Consider the following 17,381-nt stretch of genomic DNA (forward strand, 5'->3'; position numbering starts at 1 on the left):
AACGAAACAACGGTTTGCTGGTTCCTTCAAGTCAAAACAACACTCAAAAGATCTTTTATAAAGAATTTTATATTGCTTTTGATCAGTCAGTTTAAATGACAGTTATGTGCTATAATAGTCCGTTCTAATCAAAATATTTCGGTTAGGTTGAAGCTTTGCCTTCGACAACAATTCAATCTGTGGAAAATTCCTTGTCAAATAAAAAATGTTTCTATACATTTTCCTCGGCCAGTTTGAATGACAGCCATATACTATAGCTTTTTGATATCGGCGATTCTGGCAAATGAGCAAGTTCTAAGAGAGAAAAGTACATGTGCAAAATTTCAGACGGACGGACATGGCTAAATCGGCTCACCTTGACTCACCGCTGATCATTTGTATTTATAACGAGTCTTTCAATAAGAGCGCTACAAAAAAAGGGTTAGGATATCAATGAAGTTATTTATTCCTGTGAAAGTACATTTAATGTAATTATGTATGGAACTCGCTTTATTTTGCACGGTCACCACAGGCAAGCTTGCAGAAGTCCAGACGGTAGTGATTCCCATTCACAGTAACGTGTCGGTCTTGATCATCACCGAAGAAGTACGGCCGAATGACGCCGCTGACCTATGAACCACACCAAACCCTAATTTTTTCGGGATGCAATGGTGACTCATGGAGAACGTGTGGATTGATGCCTGACCAATAATGCATATTTTGCTTATTGACGAAGCCATTCAGCCAGAAATGAGCTTTATCGGTGAAGATGATTTTTCGATGAAAATCCGGATAATTTTTAAGATGTTGCTCAGCCCAATTCACGATCATACGACGATTTTGGTGATCAAGCGGCTTCAGTTCTTGCGTCAATTTGATCTTGTAAGGATGTAGGCCAAGATCTTTTCGCAAAATTCGTGTGAGAGATTGATTTAGATCCTCTTCAATTGAGCAATATTCTCTACAGTACGGGGTACTTCTTTATCTCAGTGTACGAGATCATTTTGTACTGTGCCTGTGGGTTAAAATTTTTTCACTAGACGCTCAAGTGTTGATCGGGCAGGACGATTATGACGACCATAAATTGGACTTAGCGCTCTTAAAGTTGAGGCCACTGAGTTCGAATTTCGGTAGCAAATTTTACTAATTTCGACTCGTTGTTGGATCGTATATCTTTCCTTGATAAAATGGTAGAGAAATGTCAAAACAGCGGGAAAAATATGGCGTCGTTTGCTGTCCTTATCAGTCTATTTCTAGCTGAGTGTTACAAACTTCGTGACAAACTTAATGTACCCTGTTCAGAGTATAGTAAATAAATAAATGTTAAATTAGCCGATTAACAAACGTTTTGAACTGTCATATTCTTGTACTGTATATTTTAGTAAAAGAAAATATTACTAAACAACTTTCTGGATTATTGCACAACCATACTACTCAGTTATTATGACTTAAATATTTTCAAGAGTATATTTTTCCATGTTTACATGTCTAAACCACTTTTGTTAATATCACCTATGTAATCCCGACTTTTATAAAAATAACTTAAGATAAGAATTTAAAAATATATTTAGTTCTAACTAATATCTTGTTATTTATTTCTAAATTCGTATTTGAGAGCTGTCAAAACAATCCCCTAATTCTAAAACATTAAAATTATATCGTCTTCTTAGATATTTAAGCCTTTTATACTTTGGAATTATAAAAATTATATTCTGCAGTTTAATTATAATTCAATATAGTAAGTCAAACAGTATTTTTAATAGTATAATAAATTAATGAATAATAATAATGTTAATTATATTATGCCCAGCCGTGATTGTTACCAAAAAGTACGATAATTTTCCTCATTTATGCTTGTATTTTACACTTCTTTAACACCGAAAAACAACAAGTTCATTGAAAAAATTTAACTTTTAATTAAAAAGTGACAAAAGTGTGATGAAAGAGTTCCTCTTATATGACTAGATCGAAATTGTTGACACTTTCCTACACGCATCCCTGAATTGCCCGCACTTAGAGTGATATTACACCTGTGGCTTATTTATTCGATTCACTTATCGTTCAGTAGACAACAGAGTTATTGATGAAATTGATAAGATTAGCAGAGCCATTATGCCTATCATTAACTTGTCTTAATGCTGTCTACTTTCGTTGCAAACTCTTATAGAGTATTACAATTTATCTGATTATTAAATTTGCGATACTTGTCAGTTGTTGAGGGTCCGCAACTGCTTGGCAACTTAAGATAATGAATGCTCTACTATTTGATTAGTGTGTAATAAAATTTATATTATCTGGTTGAAGTACTGGCATACCGTCGGGTGGACTGTGTAAAGAATTCGAACGACTATAGTCGACGATGTGCGTTGCGGTTTGCCTTGAGAAAGCTTCGTGTATCGGTCAAATGATAATATGTATTAATTCGAAAATACTTTTCTTAAATTTTTTTAGTTTAATTAAGCTTAATGCTGTTTCGCGCACTTCAATTTTTTGCTGTACCATCTTAATTTCTCAGCAAAAAATCAATATTGTTGAAATTCTGCCCTGGGAGCGACGTTTGGTGCGGCATGTGATCGGTTCTGTTAGTGACTTCTTCGTTCTAACAGCACAACGTCCAAAAATAATGCTTTGAGCAAACGGCTAATTTACCCTTTAACGTTACACTTTCATGAATTGTGCCCGATTTGTTCCATGTATACTACTGTGATCAAATTGAAAAATTTATACTTCGCGTGTTTTTCGAATCGGTAATTTTCACGTCAAAATATTTATTAGTATTTGAGATACGCGTCGTTTTGTGAAGCTCTAAAAGGGAATACTTCGATTTTTACTATGTCTGAATTCATTGAACAAAGAAGTGCGATAATGCACCATCTCACTGCATTGGTTATTCGTGATGATTTCGCCACATTTTCAACTAATATCGTGCCGCAACCACAGCATTCGCCTGATTTGCCTTCGTGTAACTTCTGTCTAATCAGCAAATTCACATGACCACTTTGAGGACACCGTTTTGACTCAAGTGAGAATATAAAAGCTGAATCGAAGAAGGCTCTGATGGTCATCACGACGGAGGATTTTTCCAAGTGCTATGATGACTGCAAAATTCGTTGGCATAAGTGTATTGTAGCGGGAGGGGATTACTTTGAAGGAGATGAAATGGACAGTGATTTTTTTGTTAAATTTTTATTTTTCGTTTATAGCAACAATAAGAATCTTTCTAACATTTTTGAAAGAAGTAATGCATTTAAAAAAAGTTTTAATAACTATTATTTTCTCTACCTGTATACAATGCACTGAATAGGCTTTCAAGTTTTGTGAAAAAAAGAAGAGATGGCAATTTGAATAAAACATACTTATTTGTCGTATTTTATTATGGTTTCAAAAACGAGAACCCGTATTGAAACAAACTGATCTAGATCCGACTTCAGAACGCTGGTTGGAAGTGAATTTTAAGAGGTTTCAGGTGGATCTTGAAATTAAAAAATAAAAACCCGTTTTATGCGAGTTTTTTAAAGACATTTTACTTATAACTAAATCAAAATAATGTACACTTACAGAGTTTAAAATTCTTTAATAAATGGCGATTGATTTTGAAAAATTCTGGATTTCATTATTGCTGTAGTCGATCTCTTAGAGGACCACCAAAAAATGAGTCAGGCGGTAAGGAAGATTTTTCTGCTTTTGATTTTTGACGGCTTTTCATAAAAGTGCTTCCTGTACCAAAATTAGACTTCAGAGTGGTTAAAAAGTCGAAATAATTGTAAAAAATCTGTGATTATTACCTGACAAGTATAACTAAGAAGATCCGGTGAAAATCTCAAATTGATTTGTTCGGCCAAAAATTTTCCTCCTCACTTAAAGAATTCCTACAAATACGTTCATATCCCGGAAATTTCGATTTCTTTGATGATATGTTGTTTTGCATTTTAGGTGACGATATATACATATGTACATACATATGGCAAAAAAAGCTTTTATTTCGAATTCACAAGTGGATACAACTTCTTAAACATTCCGCAAGGTCGTTCAGTTTAGTCATAACAGGCCTCTGGATATTCAAGAATATATTACTTTTTGTTTTTTAAGTTCTAAAACAATGAAAATATAAGAAGAAACTACCCATTTAGTATGTCCAGAAGGTTTCAATTTCAATAACACAAGTGACGAATTTGTATATGAGACCGTTTAAAATAAATAAAGCATAATTTTCCTCAAGAAACATTCGTTCAATAAAATAAAAAAAATAATAATTAAATGTGCGCATGGCCTTGCCTACATTTGTTTTCAACTTATTATTATGTATGTTTGCTGTTAAGAAAATATTTTTTTCTATATTATATTCACCGAGTGCAAGCAAAACATGTGCCAATATAACGGCAAATCAAGCTTGCGGAAATTTTTCCAACCATCATAAAATAAGCAGTAAAACACAACTGTTGGGCGTCACATAATATTTCCATTAATTCAAACATTTATCTCTTCGTACGTGTCGCTATGAATACTCACTTAAATAGACTTGTAGAAATGCCCATAGTGAAATGATCTTAATTGGTAAAGAAAATTCACAAAGAGGGTGTTTATTTAGAGGTATAAAATATTCTACTAGCGTAACTGTGAAATTAAGTATTAAAGTAAACACATGTGCTTCACACTGATGTTCCGTATGGCAAAATCTATTTTAAGCTGCAATGATGTTTATAAATCGCTAATATTTAGGAAAATTTTACTTCTTACTACAATTTTATAGAGCACCTCGCTTGAATAACGGTTCACCCAGTATGATATTATCAGCAATATAAATAAGTAAGGAAGGGCTAAGTTCGAGTATAACCGAACATTTTATTCACTCCAAATTTCAGTTCTAAAACCAGCCAAATGGATTGGGGTCCAGATATTTGGTGTCTGGGATCGTGAAAAGTTACAACCTTATTTCATTCCATTTTTGTATTGTTGGACATAAGATTAGATACTTTGCCCTTTCCTTCCAAAATTTAATGCTTTTGGTCCAATTATTGAAAGAGCTATCGAACTTTTAGTATTGATTACGTGGTTACTATTTTATTTTTCCCATTCCCACAGCGTATGAAGAAACGAAAAAAAGACTTCTTCCCAGCATATTTGGTGGACTTCAGTGGTTTGGAAGATACGTATATTAAACCATTAAGACGCGGGGCCATGCCCACTTAAAAAAAAAATTATCAACAGCTGCCCCTTGTTATTGTAATCTCCTGTAACAAATTACTGGCCTCTTCTGAGTGCGCAAGAGCAAGTTTCATCAAGATATCTCAATTTTTATTTAAATTATCGCTTGCAATGACAAACGTACAGACACAGGACAGATAGTCACCTCGTCTCGTCATTATGATTTTTTTTTGGGTGATAGAAACAACCGTTAGGTGAACGAAACTATTATATTCTATAGCAGCATGCTGCGAGAGTATTAAAAGAACATGCAAGTAGTCTTCTTTATAATTCAATTTATGAGGGTAAATTCAATGGTTTATGCTGCTATATATTATGATTTATTAGTTGGAAACCAATATTCGAAGTGCTATTGACTTGTTAAGATCGGCTTTATTGGAAACACTCGAAAAAATTGACTGACGCAAATGCTATCCAAAGTACCTTAAGTAGCCCCTGTATAAAAAGTTTGTCTCAAACACTAAATTTTATCAAGTTTACTATTCGTTTCAGAAGTTTAATTTCCAGCAGGGTCACTTGCACAAGCTTGCTTATCGTTTTATATTGATACACACGAATGCAGGGAGAGTATGTACATAGTGTGGCATATCGATGTATTTAGTCCAATTAAGCGAAAAGAGAGTAGCAATTCCTGGTTTTTGCGCAATAGTTTTGTTCCAACGCTTTCCAATATATTGCAATTTATTGCTACTCATTTATTTTATATGTTTAATGAACGATTATTGTGTATAAACACAAATGCTTAATAAGTAGCACGTTATGCTCGTGCCGTTAGAGATTGTTATTTTTGATAAAACTATTTGTTTTAGATATTTTTATGGGCACGTAAATTGAGGACAATGGCCAAGAAGATTACACTTATTTTAAAATTGGTTGCAATAGAGAAAGGACTCGTAACTCTTCAGCAGTACTTAGACCAGAAGGTACTCTCACCAGAGATCTTACAACCTCTGGAGGAATTACGACGTTCTTAAATTAGGCAGAAAAGGCACAACACTGTAATTAGACTTCGGAAAAGAGGGAACTGCTTCTGGCTACTTCTTCATCTTTATTTGCCAATTCGTATTCGAATATTGCTGATCATACAACATTTAATAATATGTACAATATTAATAAGAGTCTAATCGACAAATACGTCATAAAAATAGCTGAGTCTCGCTGGAATCAATGCCTGACTTGCTCAACAAGCAGGCTAACGTGGCTTGAATGGAATATGGACCGTACATGCCGACTGAAATTTAAGAGGAATGATATAAGAACTTTAGAAGATAGAAGAGGAGGAGACTATTAAAGATCTTCTATGCAAGTGTAAAGCTCTATATAGGAAAATAATCGGAACTACCGGCGAAGGTTTCTTGATAACGTCTCGAAGAAACCCTCAGAACTTTCGTAGAAGCACGGGAGGGTTCAGAGTGGAGCCAACAGAGAAAGGGGATTTTAGTATCGGTAGTATAACAATAGGCTTCCTAAAAGCATAGATGCGTCGTTAGACAGCAACTGTACTTAACTACCTACCTAAATTTATCGAAGGATTATGCTTCTTATATCCATCAGAGCATACTTTCCAAACACTTTTGTTCAAAAGTTGCTTTGACTAAATAAAAATCGGATTCGTTTTCTTTTTGCAAACGCAGCTGTCATGTCCCCCCAGTTCAGTTCCTCATCCAAATAAGTTAATTGAGTTCTTTACTTGAACTATGTTAAAATCAATCCAGCTTTTACACTTGATTTTTATACTCTCGCAACAATGTTGCTAAGGAGAGTAATATAGTTTTGTTCGCATAACGGTTGTTTGTAAGTCCTAAAACTAAAAGAGTCAGATATAGGGTTATATATACCAAAGTGATCAGGGTAACGAGTAGAGTCGAAATCCGGATGTCTGTCTGTCCGTCCGTCCGTCCGTCCGTGCAAGCTGTAACTTGAGTAAAAATTGAGATATCATGATGAAACTTGGTACACGTATTCCTTGGCTCCATAAGAAGGTTTAGTTCGAAGATGGGCAAAATCGGCCTACTGCCACGCCCACAAAATGGCGGAAACCGAGAACCTATAAAGTGTCATAACTAAGCCATAAATAAAGATATTAAAGTGAAATTTGGCACAAAGTATCGCATTAGGGAGGGGCATATTTGGACGCAATTTTTTTGGAAAAGTGGGCGTGGCCCCGCCCCCTACTAAGTTTTTTGTACATATCTCGGAAACTACTATTGCTTTGTCAACCAAACTCTACAGAGTCGTTTTCTTCAGACATTTCCATATACAGTTCAAAAATGGAAGAAATCGGATAATAACCACGCCCATCTCCCATACAAAGGTTATGTTAAAAATCACTAAAAGTGCGTTAACCGACTAACAAAAAACGTCAGAAACACTAAATTTTACGGAAGAAATTGCAGAAGGAAGCTGCACCTAGGCTTTTTTTAAAAATTGAAAATGGGCGTGGCCTCGCTCACTTATGGACCAAAAACCATATCTCAGGAACTACTAAACCGATTTCAATGAAATTCGGTACGTAATATTTTCTTAACACCCTGATAACATGTACGAAATATGGGTGAAATCGGTTAACAACCACGCCCTCTTCCAATATAACGCTATTTTGAATTCCATCTGATGCCTTTTCTGTATAATACGAGTATATACATTAGGAACCAATGATGATAGCGGAATAAAACTTTACAAAAATACGGTATTTGAAAAATATGTAAATGACGTATAATGAAATCTCGATTATCACTTTATCATGCGAGAGTATAAAATGTTCGGTGACACCCGAACTTAGCCCTTCCTTACTTGTTTTTATTTATTAACATACATATATTATCTCAATTTAATAGAGATAAGCACGATTCTAGAATTCTAATAAGCATCGAAAGATTTTAATTTTTATACTCTTAATTATTTTTATCCCAAAAAGCAAAACCGACTCGGTTTAAGTTAATTAGTATGAAGAAGTCATAAATTGAGATTTCGTTATTGAAACTGATTACAAATTATGTTTGCATGGGATATACATATGTACATACATATGTATTTACTTTATAGTACTGATAAGGTCTAACCGCAAAACTATGTGTGCTATATATTTCACCATCATGCGAAAAATGAAAGCTCCTAAATAAACAAATCTATACTAGAGTTATTAATTTTTTTTTTAATACGCTCTCCAATGTATTCCCAACCAACATTAGCCCTATGAAGATTCAATTTTATTACTAAGAAGTCTATAATTTATCAAAATATACAAAATATACAATTATGAAAAATTATAAGTTCACTTGAAACCATAAAAGTGCAACAAATAAAATCGTCTTTTTTTGTTCCAGAGCTGTGTAATCAATTTGATCGCATCAATTTTTCCCCAAGAAGCTGCTCATTTATCCGAACCGCCGATAATAAGCTAATATAGCATATAGTATAGCTGCCATACAAACTGAGCAATCAATATTATGTTCTTGTATGAAAAAGTTTTTAATTTCTCAAGATATCTTCATGATATTGGATATAGATTATTGCTCAAGGCAACGCTACAATTTCTGAATATATTTTTCAGATCGAACTACCATAGCATAATATCCAGACACTTTCTCCTATTTTGTCCAGAATTTGCAAGACTAAGGCTAAACAATATCGGAAGTCTTACATTCGGCGAACCGGAAGATATAGCGGAAGCTGACAGTAGTTGTCGTAACAAATTTGTGATAGGCTCAAAGCGGTTTGTCAATTTGTAAAATTCTATTATATAGGAGTTGTAGGTACCACAAAGGACCGACGTTCTTAGTTGTTCAAGTGAGATCCCTGTTAGGATCGACCTCTTAACCTAATCTAACTTCCCATCGCTTATAGCTATCATAAGAATTTTACGATCAAAATTAAGGTTTTGTATGAAAACCTTTTGCTCAAGTCAACGCCACAATATTCGAAGATATTTTCCAGATCGAAATTCAATACGATATAGCTGTAATACAAACTGAATGATAAAACTCAGGTTTTTGCATGGAAACGTCTTCATTTGTAAAGAGTATTCTAGCTTCTGTGCAAACGATGTTAATGTTTCTTTATTATTCTTTTTTGTTTTTAATGTTTTTTTCAATGTTTTCCTTATTATCAGTTTCAAATAGTATATACATACTTATGTCTGTGTGAATATACCGGTATAATGAGAATTCCGACTTAAAACGAATTCTTTGAACCATTGGTTGATAGCAAGAAATCAAAATCTAAAATCCAAAATTGCTGTCACTGGAAAGGTCAATCTACATATTGTTCAATCAATATAACATTCAATGAATCAGACGAAGATCTTTAAAATTAGGGCCATTGAACTGGGGTTTTAAATCCAAACATTTGTATACGTACCAAACGTATGTATAGCACCTTAGGCATTAAAAATATTATATATTATGTAGGTGTTATCCGTATATACATATATACCTACATGTATGGCTATAAAAAATGGGACATTCATCTTTTGGACTTGCAAAGAATTGTTATAACCCAATCACAAATTATACATTTTTTGAAGCTAAGCTCTTTGTACATATACTCGTATGTAATGTTGATATATGTACTCATAGGTAATAATTGAAAAATAAATAAATTGATTTCAGGCAATCATCTTTCATCAAATGCAATCACCGCCCTAAGGCCACCCGGAGCATACTAATAATCCAGAGATCACCTAGGTCCATTTTGACTGCCCGATATGGGTTTTCACACTTTGGTGGCCAATGGCGGTGGGCGTCTCCTTTCTTCTTCCATACTCCAAATCTCAATGACTAATTATTTTGCCAACAGATCCCTATCGTCTCCTATTAAATTGGAAGAAAATGGTCACGGGACAGCTTCTGTTTGACACCTTTAATGTATAAGTTAAGATTTTTTCAACAATATATCTTTAGACCCCATACTGAAGTGAGTATCTTTAGGTAAAAATGTTATTTATATTATTCATAAAGAGGGAACCGTACCTAGCCATTAAATTTCCCTACATTTATAACCAAATTTTTGTCAATTCAAGTTGAACTTCTAAACTAATTATCTACAACTATCACTAAATCAACCACGAGCCAATACTTAAATGACCCATAAACAAAACTTTAAAATACTCGTTTTTATTCCTACGTGACTTTGTCGTAGAAAAACTAAAAAAGAGTATTGATATTTGCTTTAGACATCAGCGAACATATTAGCGCAAGATTAAATTACAAGTGCTGGCAGCTCTGATTGAACAACTGTCAACACTTCTTCGATTCGCTAATCTCTAAAGCTTGGCGAAGAAAGCCAGCTCTTAGAGACAAGTATTATTGGGTAACCATGTAACTTTTTTATTTTTTTTAAGAAAACAAATAAGGTAAACCACAACTTCATATAGAAAACTACTGTATTCGGTTTTATTAGTAATTTTAAACTGATTAGGTAGGTAAACCGATGAGGTGCACTTTTTTCAATGCTTGGAAAATATTTTCGTTTTTCCTGTAGAGCTTCAGGGGATATGAAAAAAGTCTTCGCTTGAGAGCTACTTAATTATTTACGATGCTAAAAGTTGCTTTTGTGGTTTTTGCCGTAAAATAGTCACTTGCTTTATTTTTTGTATGCTCCAATTGCTTATTTATACATTTGTTGGAAACGGAGGATTCTACTATAAAGCGCCTACCAAAATGATGGGATTTTGAAGGCTCGTGGCGACCACGTTTGTATGCGGGTTTGTATAAAATTTTGTCAGCGCGTTTAGTAAGATCATGTCACCTTTCACTTTGGTACAACGCTTGGAAATTGTCTCTGGTGTCTACTGTAAGAGCCTTTCGCCTTAAACATGATGAAAACCATTTCTGGCTTCATCAACAAACCAAATTGTGCTATTGGGGTGAGTCAAATGCTCATGTGGTTCAGGACACCTAATTGCATCCCAATAAATTTACTGTTTAGTGTGGAGCGAGCGTTGTACGTAACCCGATGTTGACCAATTTTTTTCCGGAACTTTCAAAAATGATTCACATGAACACATTGAGTGCAAACTTTAGCGACTCGTTAATTTCGTGAAACAGACCAGTCAAATGGCCGCCAAGATGTTGCCTAATCCGGATTCCACTGTAATCCGGAGAGGGTTAAAAAACTCAAAATTTCTACTATGTCCCTTGTAATCCGGATTGAAATTCTCTATCCGTATTCTCTAATCCGGATCACATGTTTATTATTCACTACATTCGCTTTTATACTTTATTGGTTTAAGTTTTTTTTTTTGTTTTTTTGGAACATGTGTATTATTTGTTATAATAAACAAACAGAAATTTATAAATATTTTTTCATAATACATAGTTCTGATATGTCTTTGGTAATCCGGATCTCCTTATATTCCGGATAGGGGCCGGTTTTAATTGATCCAGATTAGCGGGCCTCTATTGTAACGCCTCTAGATTATTTTCTCGGGGGTATGTTAAATCGAAGACAACGTAGTGCGCTGAATTAGAGAAAGATGAGCAAACAGGACCGTTGTAGGCTTTTGGTCGACATTTTGTTCAAATCATAATTTTCATATAATTATCTGAATAACAAAAACACATTTTGCCCGAATTTAAGTATTTTATTTTTACATCACTTCTTTCTTTTTGGTAGACTTAGAGAGAATTCACTACTAATGCTACTTCGAGTACTTACAAGTCACGAGCTCATAACAAACCTTTTTCGTGCGATAATGATATCATGATAATGAGAATAAATCGGAAAAGAAAAGAAATTTCCTACACAGGTAAATAGTAGAGGGTTTCCTCTTTTTTTCTGATTGACTTCTGGCAAGTGTAAAAAATTCTAGTCCAACTTTTCGAGATTAAGATATTCCACAGTTTAAGTAATGCAACACTTTATTTATTTTTTTGTTTCCCCGACTTAACTCTGTTTCCCAGAACTTTGGCCGTTAAATTGATGATCAAATCATAGTAATAATGGGTAATAAAAATCCGAATTTATATAGTTCCATATAACATGTAATGACTTTGATTTACATACCAACATACAAACTGTTGCTCGTATAATTCTTGAAACGAGCACGATTCTATTACAGTCTGTTACTTTGATATTTACAATATGTTTCTTACCACCCACTACAAAAACTCTGGAGCATGGCTTCATTCACGAAGCTCATTTATCAATTTCCTTAATAGCTGGCCGGCCTTCAATCACTTCATTCGGTGGAGATAGTAACATAAAACTAATTATTTTGTATTTCTAATTTTAGCTTTCGGTCTATAAATATCAATGAGTGATGGAAAAAGCAACGGCATGCGACAACAGCGGTCAAGTCTATCGCGCGACAACATTACCCACCACCAACGACAACGATGGCTTAGATAATAGTAGTAAAAAGCCGGCAGCAGCAACGTCACCGTCACAGGCGAAGCCAAAGAAAGTGCGTCGCGACAAAAGTGATTTGGGTGAGAATTTCAAAGCGCCAGATGGCGGCTGGGCGTGGTTGGTGTGCATCGCTGCCGGTTGTTCGAACGTGAGTTGTACCATGAATTGTATAATAATTGTCAGTATTTGTTCTATATTATTTTAAAATTAATTTCTTTTTTCTTTTTCTTTTTTAGCTGTCGATCTATCCATGTCTGCAGCAGTTCGGTTTTATATTCCGCGAACGTTTAGGCGTTCTAGGTCTAACCAGTTCACAAATCACAACAATTATTAATACCAATCCGGCTGTGTCGGCGTGTACAGGTTTGTGGACATATTAGGTCATATCTATTATATGGGTTATTAGCAATTACTTCGGCTATATAAAAGATCAATTATGACACTTAATAAGCGAGCCTTTGGTGCCTAAAATTCCTTTTAACAACCTGGTACTTTTTGAAGCTCTTCTAAATATATTTTAATCTGGGATATTGCTTCCCAGTAACCTTTGTGCTGAGGTTTAAGAACAGGACGAATATGCTGGAAGCACATTCAGAGAATAACAGTGGATATCGGTGTCATCGGTTTTGTTGCTTAATGACATGGTGAACGAGTCGATTGTGAAATATTACGTTACCAATATTACACAGAGCTTTAGCCTAACCAAATCTTCATGAACGATATGTCAAATACGCCTCTCTAATATTTTTAGTGTGTCAGCCATTTCGATCTACGTATCTCAGTTTACTGTTATTCAAAATCTATTCGTGCATTTCTTTTTATTTTTGACTAAGAGGTTGTTACTTTTAGGAGAAATTTTGGAATTCATCGTCTTCTTTCGGCCTTTGCCGAATTTAGAAAACCATTTTCGAATAATTTGTTCGACTCAAAAGGATTATTTTCCAAAAATGTTTCGAATGTTCTTCAACAATGGACTATAAGGATACATTTTCATATTTAGACAACATTCCGGTAGAGACCTGTAATTTCATAAACGAGTGATGGAAAAAGTTGTGAGTCCTCTTGGGAAATAATTTGCAGAATAAGGAAAATGGAACTATCTTTAGAAATATCAGGCAGGGATTGATGTCATTTTTGCTTTCAGAATATCAGTGAAAGCTTTTTTAACTTTTTAGTAGAAATGAACTACCAGAATACAGTTTAGGCTAGGTTAAAAGGCGCTCTCACTTAGGCAGCTTAGATCTCCGGTCCGTTAAACCTTTTGGACCTTTCACAAGTTTTTTTAAGTCGGCACTTAAGTCACTTTCTGCTATGTTTCCTGATGCGCAGAAGATAAGACTGTCGAGATAGTTCAACCTCAGTCTTGAAAAGGTGGGGAAAAGTGCCTGAATGTTTCCAATATCACTCCTTCACGCATCTTTGACAACTTGCGTCCGTCTATAGTTTTAGCCTTACCACATGAATTCTTAATTGACAATGTCCAATAAGTACCGCCTCGATTGCAGCAAGATAAATATTGCTAAGGGTAAGTAGTTCAAAAGATCTCCTGCGTTCTACTCTAAGCAAGCATCTAGGAGTTGCAGCGAGTTGGAGCGAGTCGTTGACCAGCCCCTGATAAGTGCATGCAGGGTCCATTTGTCAACTGCTGAATAGAAAATGCAAATACAGATCAAACTCGGAACCGTTTCAATGTGAGCGCGGCAAGGCTACCCCCCTGGCTAGGTCGTTGGCTTTGCCGTTGCCAGCGATTTCGCTATGACTGAACACTCAAACTAGTGTGACGATGAAGTAGCTTGAAGCTATTTCAAGTGAGTACAGACACTCCTTGATTAGCTTTGAGCACACAGTTAATGAGCTCAGTGTTGGTATTGCCGCCCGGCTGTCGGGGTGAATGCTCACCATTCTGAAAGTGGTTGTATTTTGTACCAGCACGTCCAACGCTACTTTACTACTTTAACGCCACTCCTGCCTGATATGTAAATAGTCCAGTAGTTCGGAAGACTAAACCTAAGTTTGACGGAGAGCTCCTTGCAGAAATCTTCATCTCCAATCTTCCCTCCCAGCTTCGACCTATCCATGAAAAAGCTCACCGCATATCTCTCGTCGGTATATGAGTAAAGAAATGCAATGATCCAAGTTTTCAGGGATGCTTAGGAGAGCCGCTTTTTTTACACGTTCAAGCTTTATAACAAATGTAGCCCTTTAGAGCGCTCTCAACAAGGCGAAGTTATCAAAAAAGATTAATACTAAATAAGCAGCTTAAATACGCTTCTCAAACATTTTCTCACACTCGTCATTTCACCCACACAAGAGATCAGACAATTGTGTGAGTCCATTTAACCTTATTGTGCTCCTATCTCAAACTTAAATTATAGTAAAGGAATCATTCGACTTTTTAATATTAATTTTCCTAATATTTCTAATTCTTAGTTTTGTAAATTTTTCTTTTCAGGACTCTTAAATGGACCAATGTTTCGACGCTTCACCTTTCGCCAGGTTGCCTTAGCAGGTTCATTTTTCATCTTCGCTGGTCTAATGTTAACAGCCTTTTGCGAATCCTTTATCGGCTACATGATAACTTATGCGCTGCTCTTTGGTAAGTCTTTTACGCTTAATTCATCTATTATTTTAAAAACATACACGTCGGATTTATTTCGCTTTGTATTTCTCTAACCCAACACACCAGGCTTTGGTGTCGGCATTAGCGTCTCCGCCTCGTCACTTGCCATAAACACTTACTTCAAGAACAAAAGGCGTCGCGCAGCTGGCTTTTCGTGGACACTCACTGGCCTCGGGCCGATTTTCTTGCCACACGTAGTCACACTATTCGTCGCGTATTATGGCGTGCAAGGCACCGTGATCATATTCGCCGCACTCTCTTTGCATTCTATGGTTTGTGCACTTATCTATCAGCCGGTGCGCCATCATGCACCGCCCCCCGATGCCCCCGAAGCGGCGGGAGATTCGGGCATTGCGGCCGGCGAAGCGGAATATCTCTGTGAATACTGTCAAATACAATGCAAACGTAACGGTATCTTCTCCAGCCAATACTTGTATCAGGACGATGACGAAGCTATGCCTGGGTATGAAATAATCGAGCCGGGCACGCCGATGTTGTCACGCGCCAATGACGGTTGGTTCGGTTCGAAGTTGTCGTTGGCCTCAATGCATAGAGCGGGTACACCACGCTTTCGTACCGTCTCCAGTTCGAAAGATATCGAGGGTATAACACGACTCAATCGTGTGATATCTGAGGAAGAACTGAAGACGGCCGAGGTTTACAAACCGAACAACTTCAAACGTGAACGCGACGAAGTGCTGATGAAGCAGTCGGCAAGCAATGGCAACTTTCGTGCGCCACCACATCATGGTGGCTTACATGGCACGACGGCTCCATTATATTGTACTTGTGCCGAGGAGCGTATGCTGCTCGAAAAGGCGCAGCTTCGTTCAAGTCTTACCAATAAAAGGCTGGAAACAACGGCGGAGGAAGACGAAGATGCCGCAATGTCTGTGAAGAGTTTCACCTTCTTACAGAAAGTGGTGGCTTTCTTTGATCTGGATTTGTTGCGTGATTTCACGTTCGTCAATCTGGTGATGGGTTTGACGATTATCAATTTCGGTGAATTGAATTTTTCCATACTAACGCCATTTATACTAAATGACTTCGGATTTACCACCTCGCAAATTACGTCGGCTATGTCTGTGCTGGGTGGTTTGGATATTATTGTGCGATTCATCGTGCCTTTCGTCACGGAGAAAATACCGTGGGATAATCGTGTCTTCTTCCTAATAGGTAAGGTCTAAGGTGGGTTTAAACAACGTTATGAAGTATTTCTTTCTTAATTTTATCTTGATATTTTGCGGACTGATCTTCGTCTGTTTGACTTGAAAACAGAAATCGTTTTGAAAAGTTTTAACTACTGATACATTCACTTTCTAATATATACTTTTATTCCATTCCACAGGCGTCGTTGGCATTGCACTAGGTCGCACTGTCGTCGCCTGCACTCGCTCCTACACGGTCATACTTTGCACCTTCGTTTGGATTGGAATGTGCAAAGGTGTGCGCACTATTTTCTGGCCACTGATCATACCCGGTTGTGTGCCACTGAAACGTTTGCCAGCCGCTTCCGGTTTGCAATTGCTCATTTCCGGTCTGTTTACGTTTGCCTGTGGACCTTTTGTAGGTAAGTGTCGCTCCATCTCATGCATTTCATAAAACTATTTATATTATTAAGATTATATTATATCTACCGTTACATGTTAATTACTCTACAGCCTCCTTAATTTTCTGTTTTTTGTGTTTTTTTGTTTCAGGTCTTATACGCGATCGTTTCAACTATTCGATCACCTTGCATTTCCTGAACATGATGTCATTTATTGCTGCCATCTCGTGGTCGCTTGAGGCGCTGGTGCGCCGTTATCGCCGTCGTTGTCGCGAACGCAAACGAACTTGCGTCACATGACTATACGCCGTTAACGTAATGTAATGTTGCTTGAGTCTACGCTAGATGCCGCTCTTGTGTCACAGACGCAAACCAGTACTTTTCCAACACAAAAGAGCTGTCATCATGCTTGTACATATGTATGTATATATGGACATAAATTGGAATTGTGTGGGAGAAATACTATATATGTACATATGTATATACTTAATTTATAAGCCTAATGATTTTCATATTCATATTTCCTATAATATGTAATATAACAATTAACATATGTAAATACCACATACTATATACATATGTATGTATATCCACTTATCTTCAGATCAGCATAATTAAGCCATAAGAACTACATTTAAGGTAGAAAACGTCTAGTTGTCAACAAAACTTAATTTTACA

The 17,381-nt window shown here is 36.1% G+C and overlaps 1 protein-coding gene across 5 annotated transcripts in view; it reads left to right on the forward strand.

Annotated features, from left to right (window-relative positions):
* Nucleotides 1-17,381, forward strand: part of LOC120773876 — an 84,562-nt gene extending 67,181 nt beyond the window's left edge. For 4 of the 5 annotated variants that reach the window (XM_040103034.1, XM_040103031.1, XM_040103032.1 and 1 more), the window contains 6 exons: nucleotides 12,419-12,682; nucleotides 12,771-12,897; nucleotides 14,987-15,130; nucleotides 15,221-16,330; nucleotides 16,503-16,724; nucleotides 16,855-17,381. In XM_040103034.1, the coding sequence (XP_039958968.1) occupies nucleotides 12,446-12,682; nucleotides 12,771-12,897; nucleotides 14,987-15,130; nucleotides 15,221-16,330; nucleotides 16,503-16,724; nucleotides 16,855-17,003 (1,989 nt within the window). In that variant the 5' untranslated portion in view covers nucleotides 12,419-12,445 and the 3' untranslated portion in view covers nucleotides 17,004-17,381. Of the gene's footprint in view, nucleotides 1-12,418; nucleotides 12,683-12,770; nucleotides 12,898-14,986; nucleotides 15,131-15,220; nucleotides 16,343-16,502; nucleotides 16,725-16,854 lie in introns of those variants that run through there. The other variant, XM_040103035.1, reaches the window with a different exon arrangement.

The sequence above is a fragment of the Bactrocera tryoni genome, chromosome 4, assembly GCF_016617805.1.
Source record: "Bactrocera tryoni isolate S06 chromosome 4, CSIRO_BtryS06_freeze2, whole genome shotgun sequence".
NCBI classification, from domain to species: Eukaryota; Metazoa; Arthropoda; class Insecta; order Diptera; family Tephritidae; genus Bactrocera; species Bactrocera tryoni.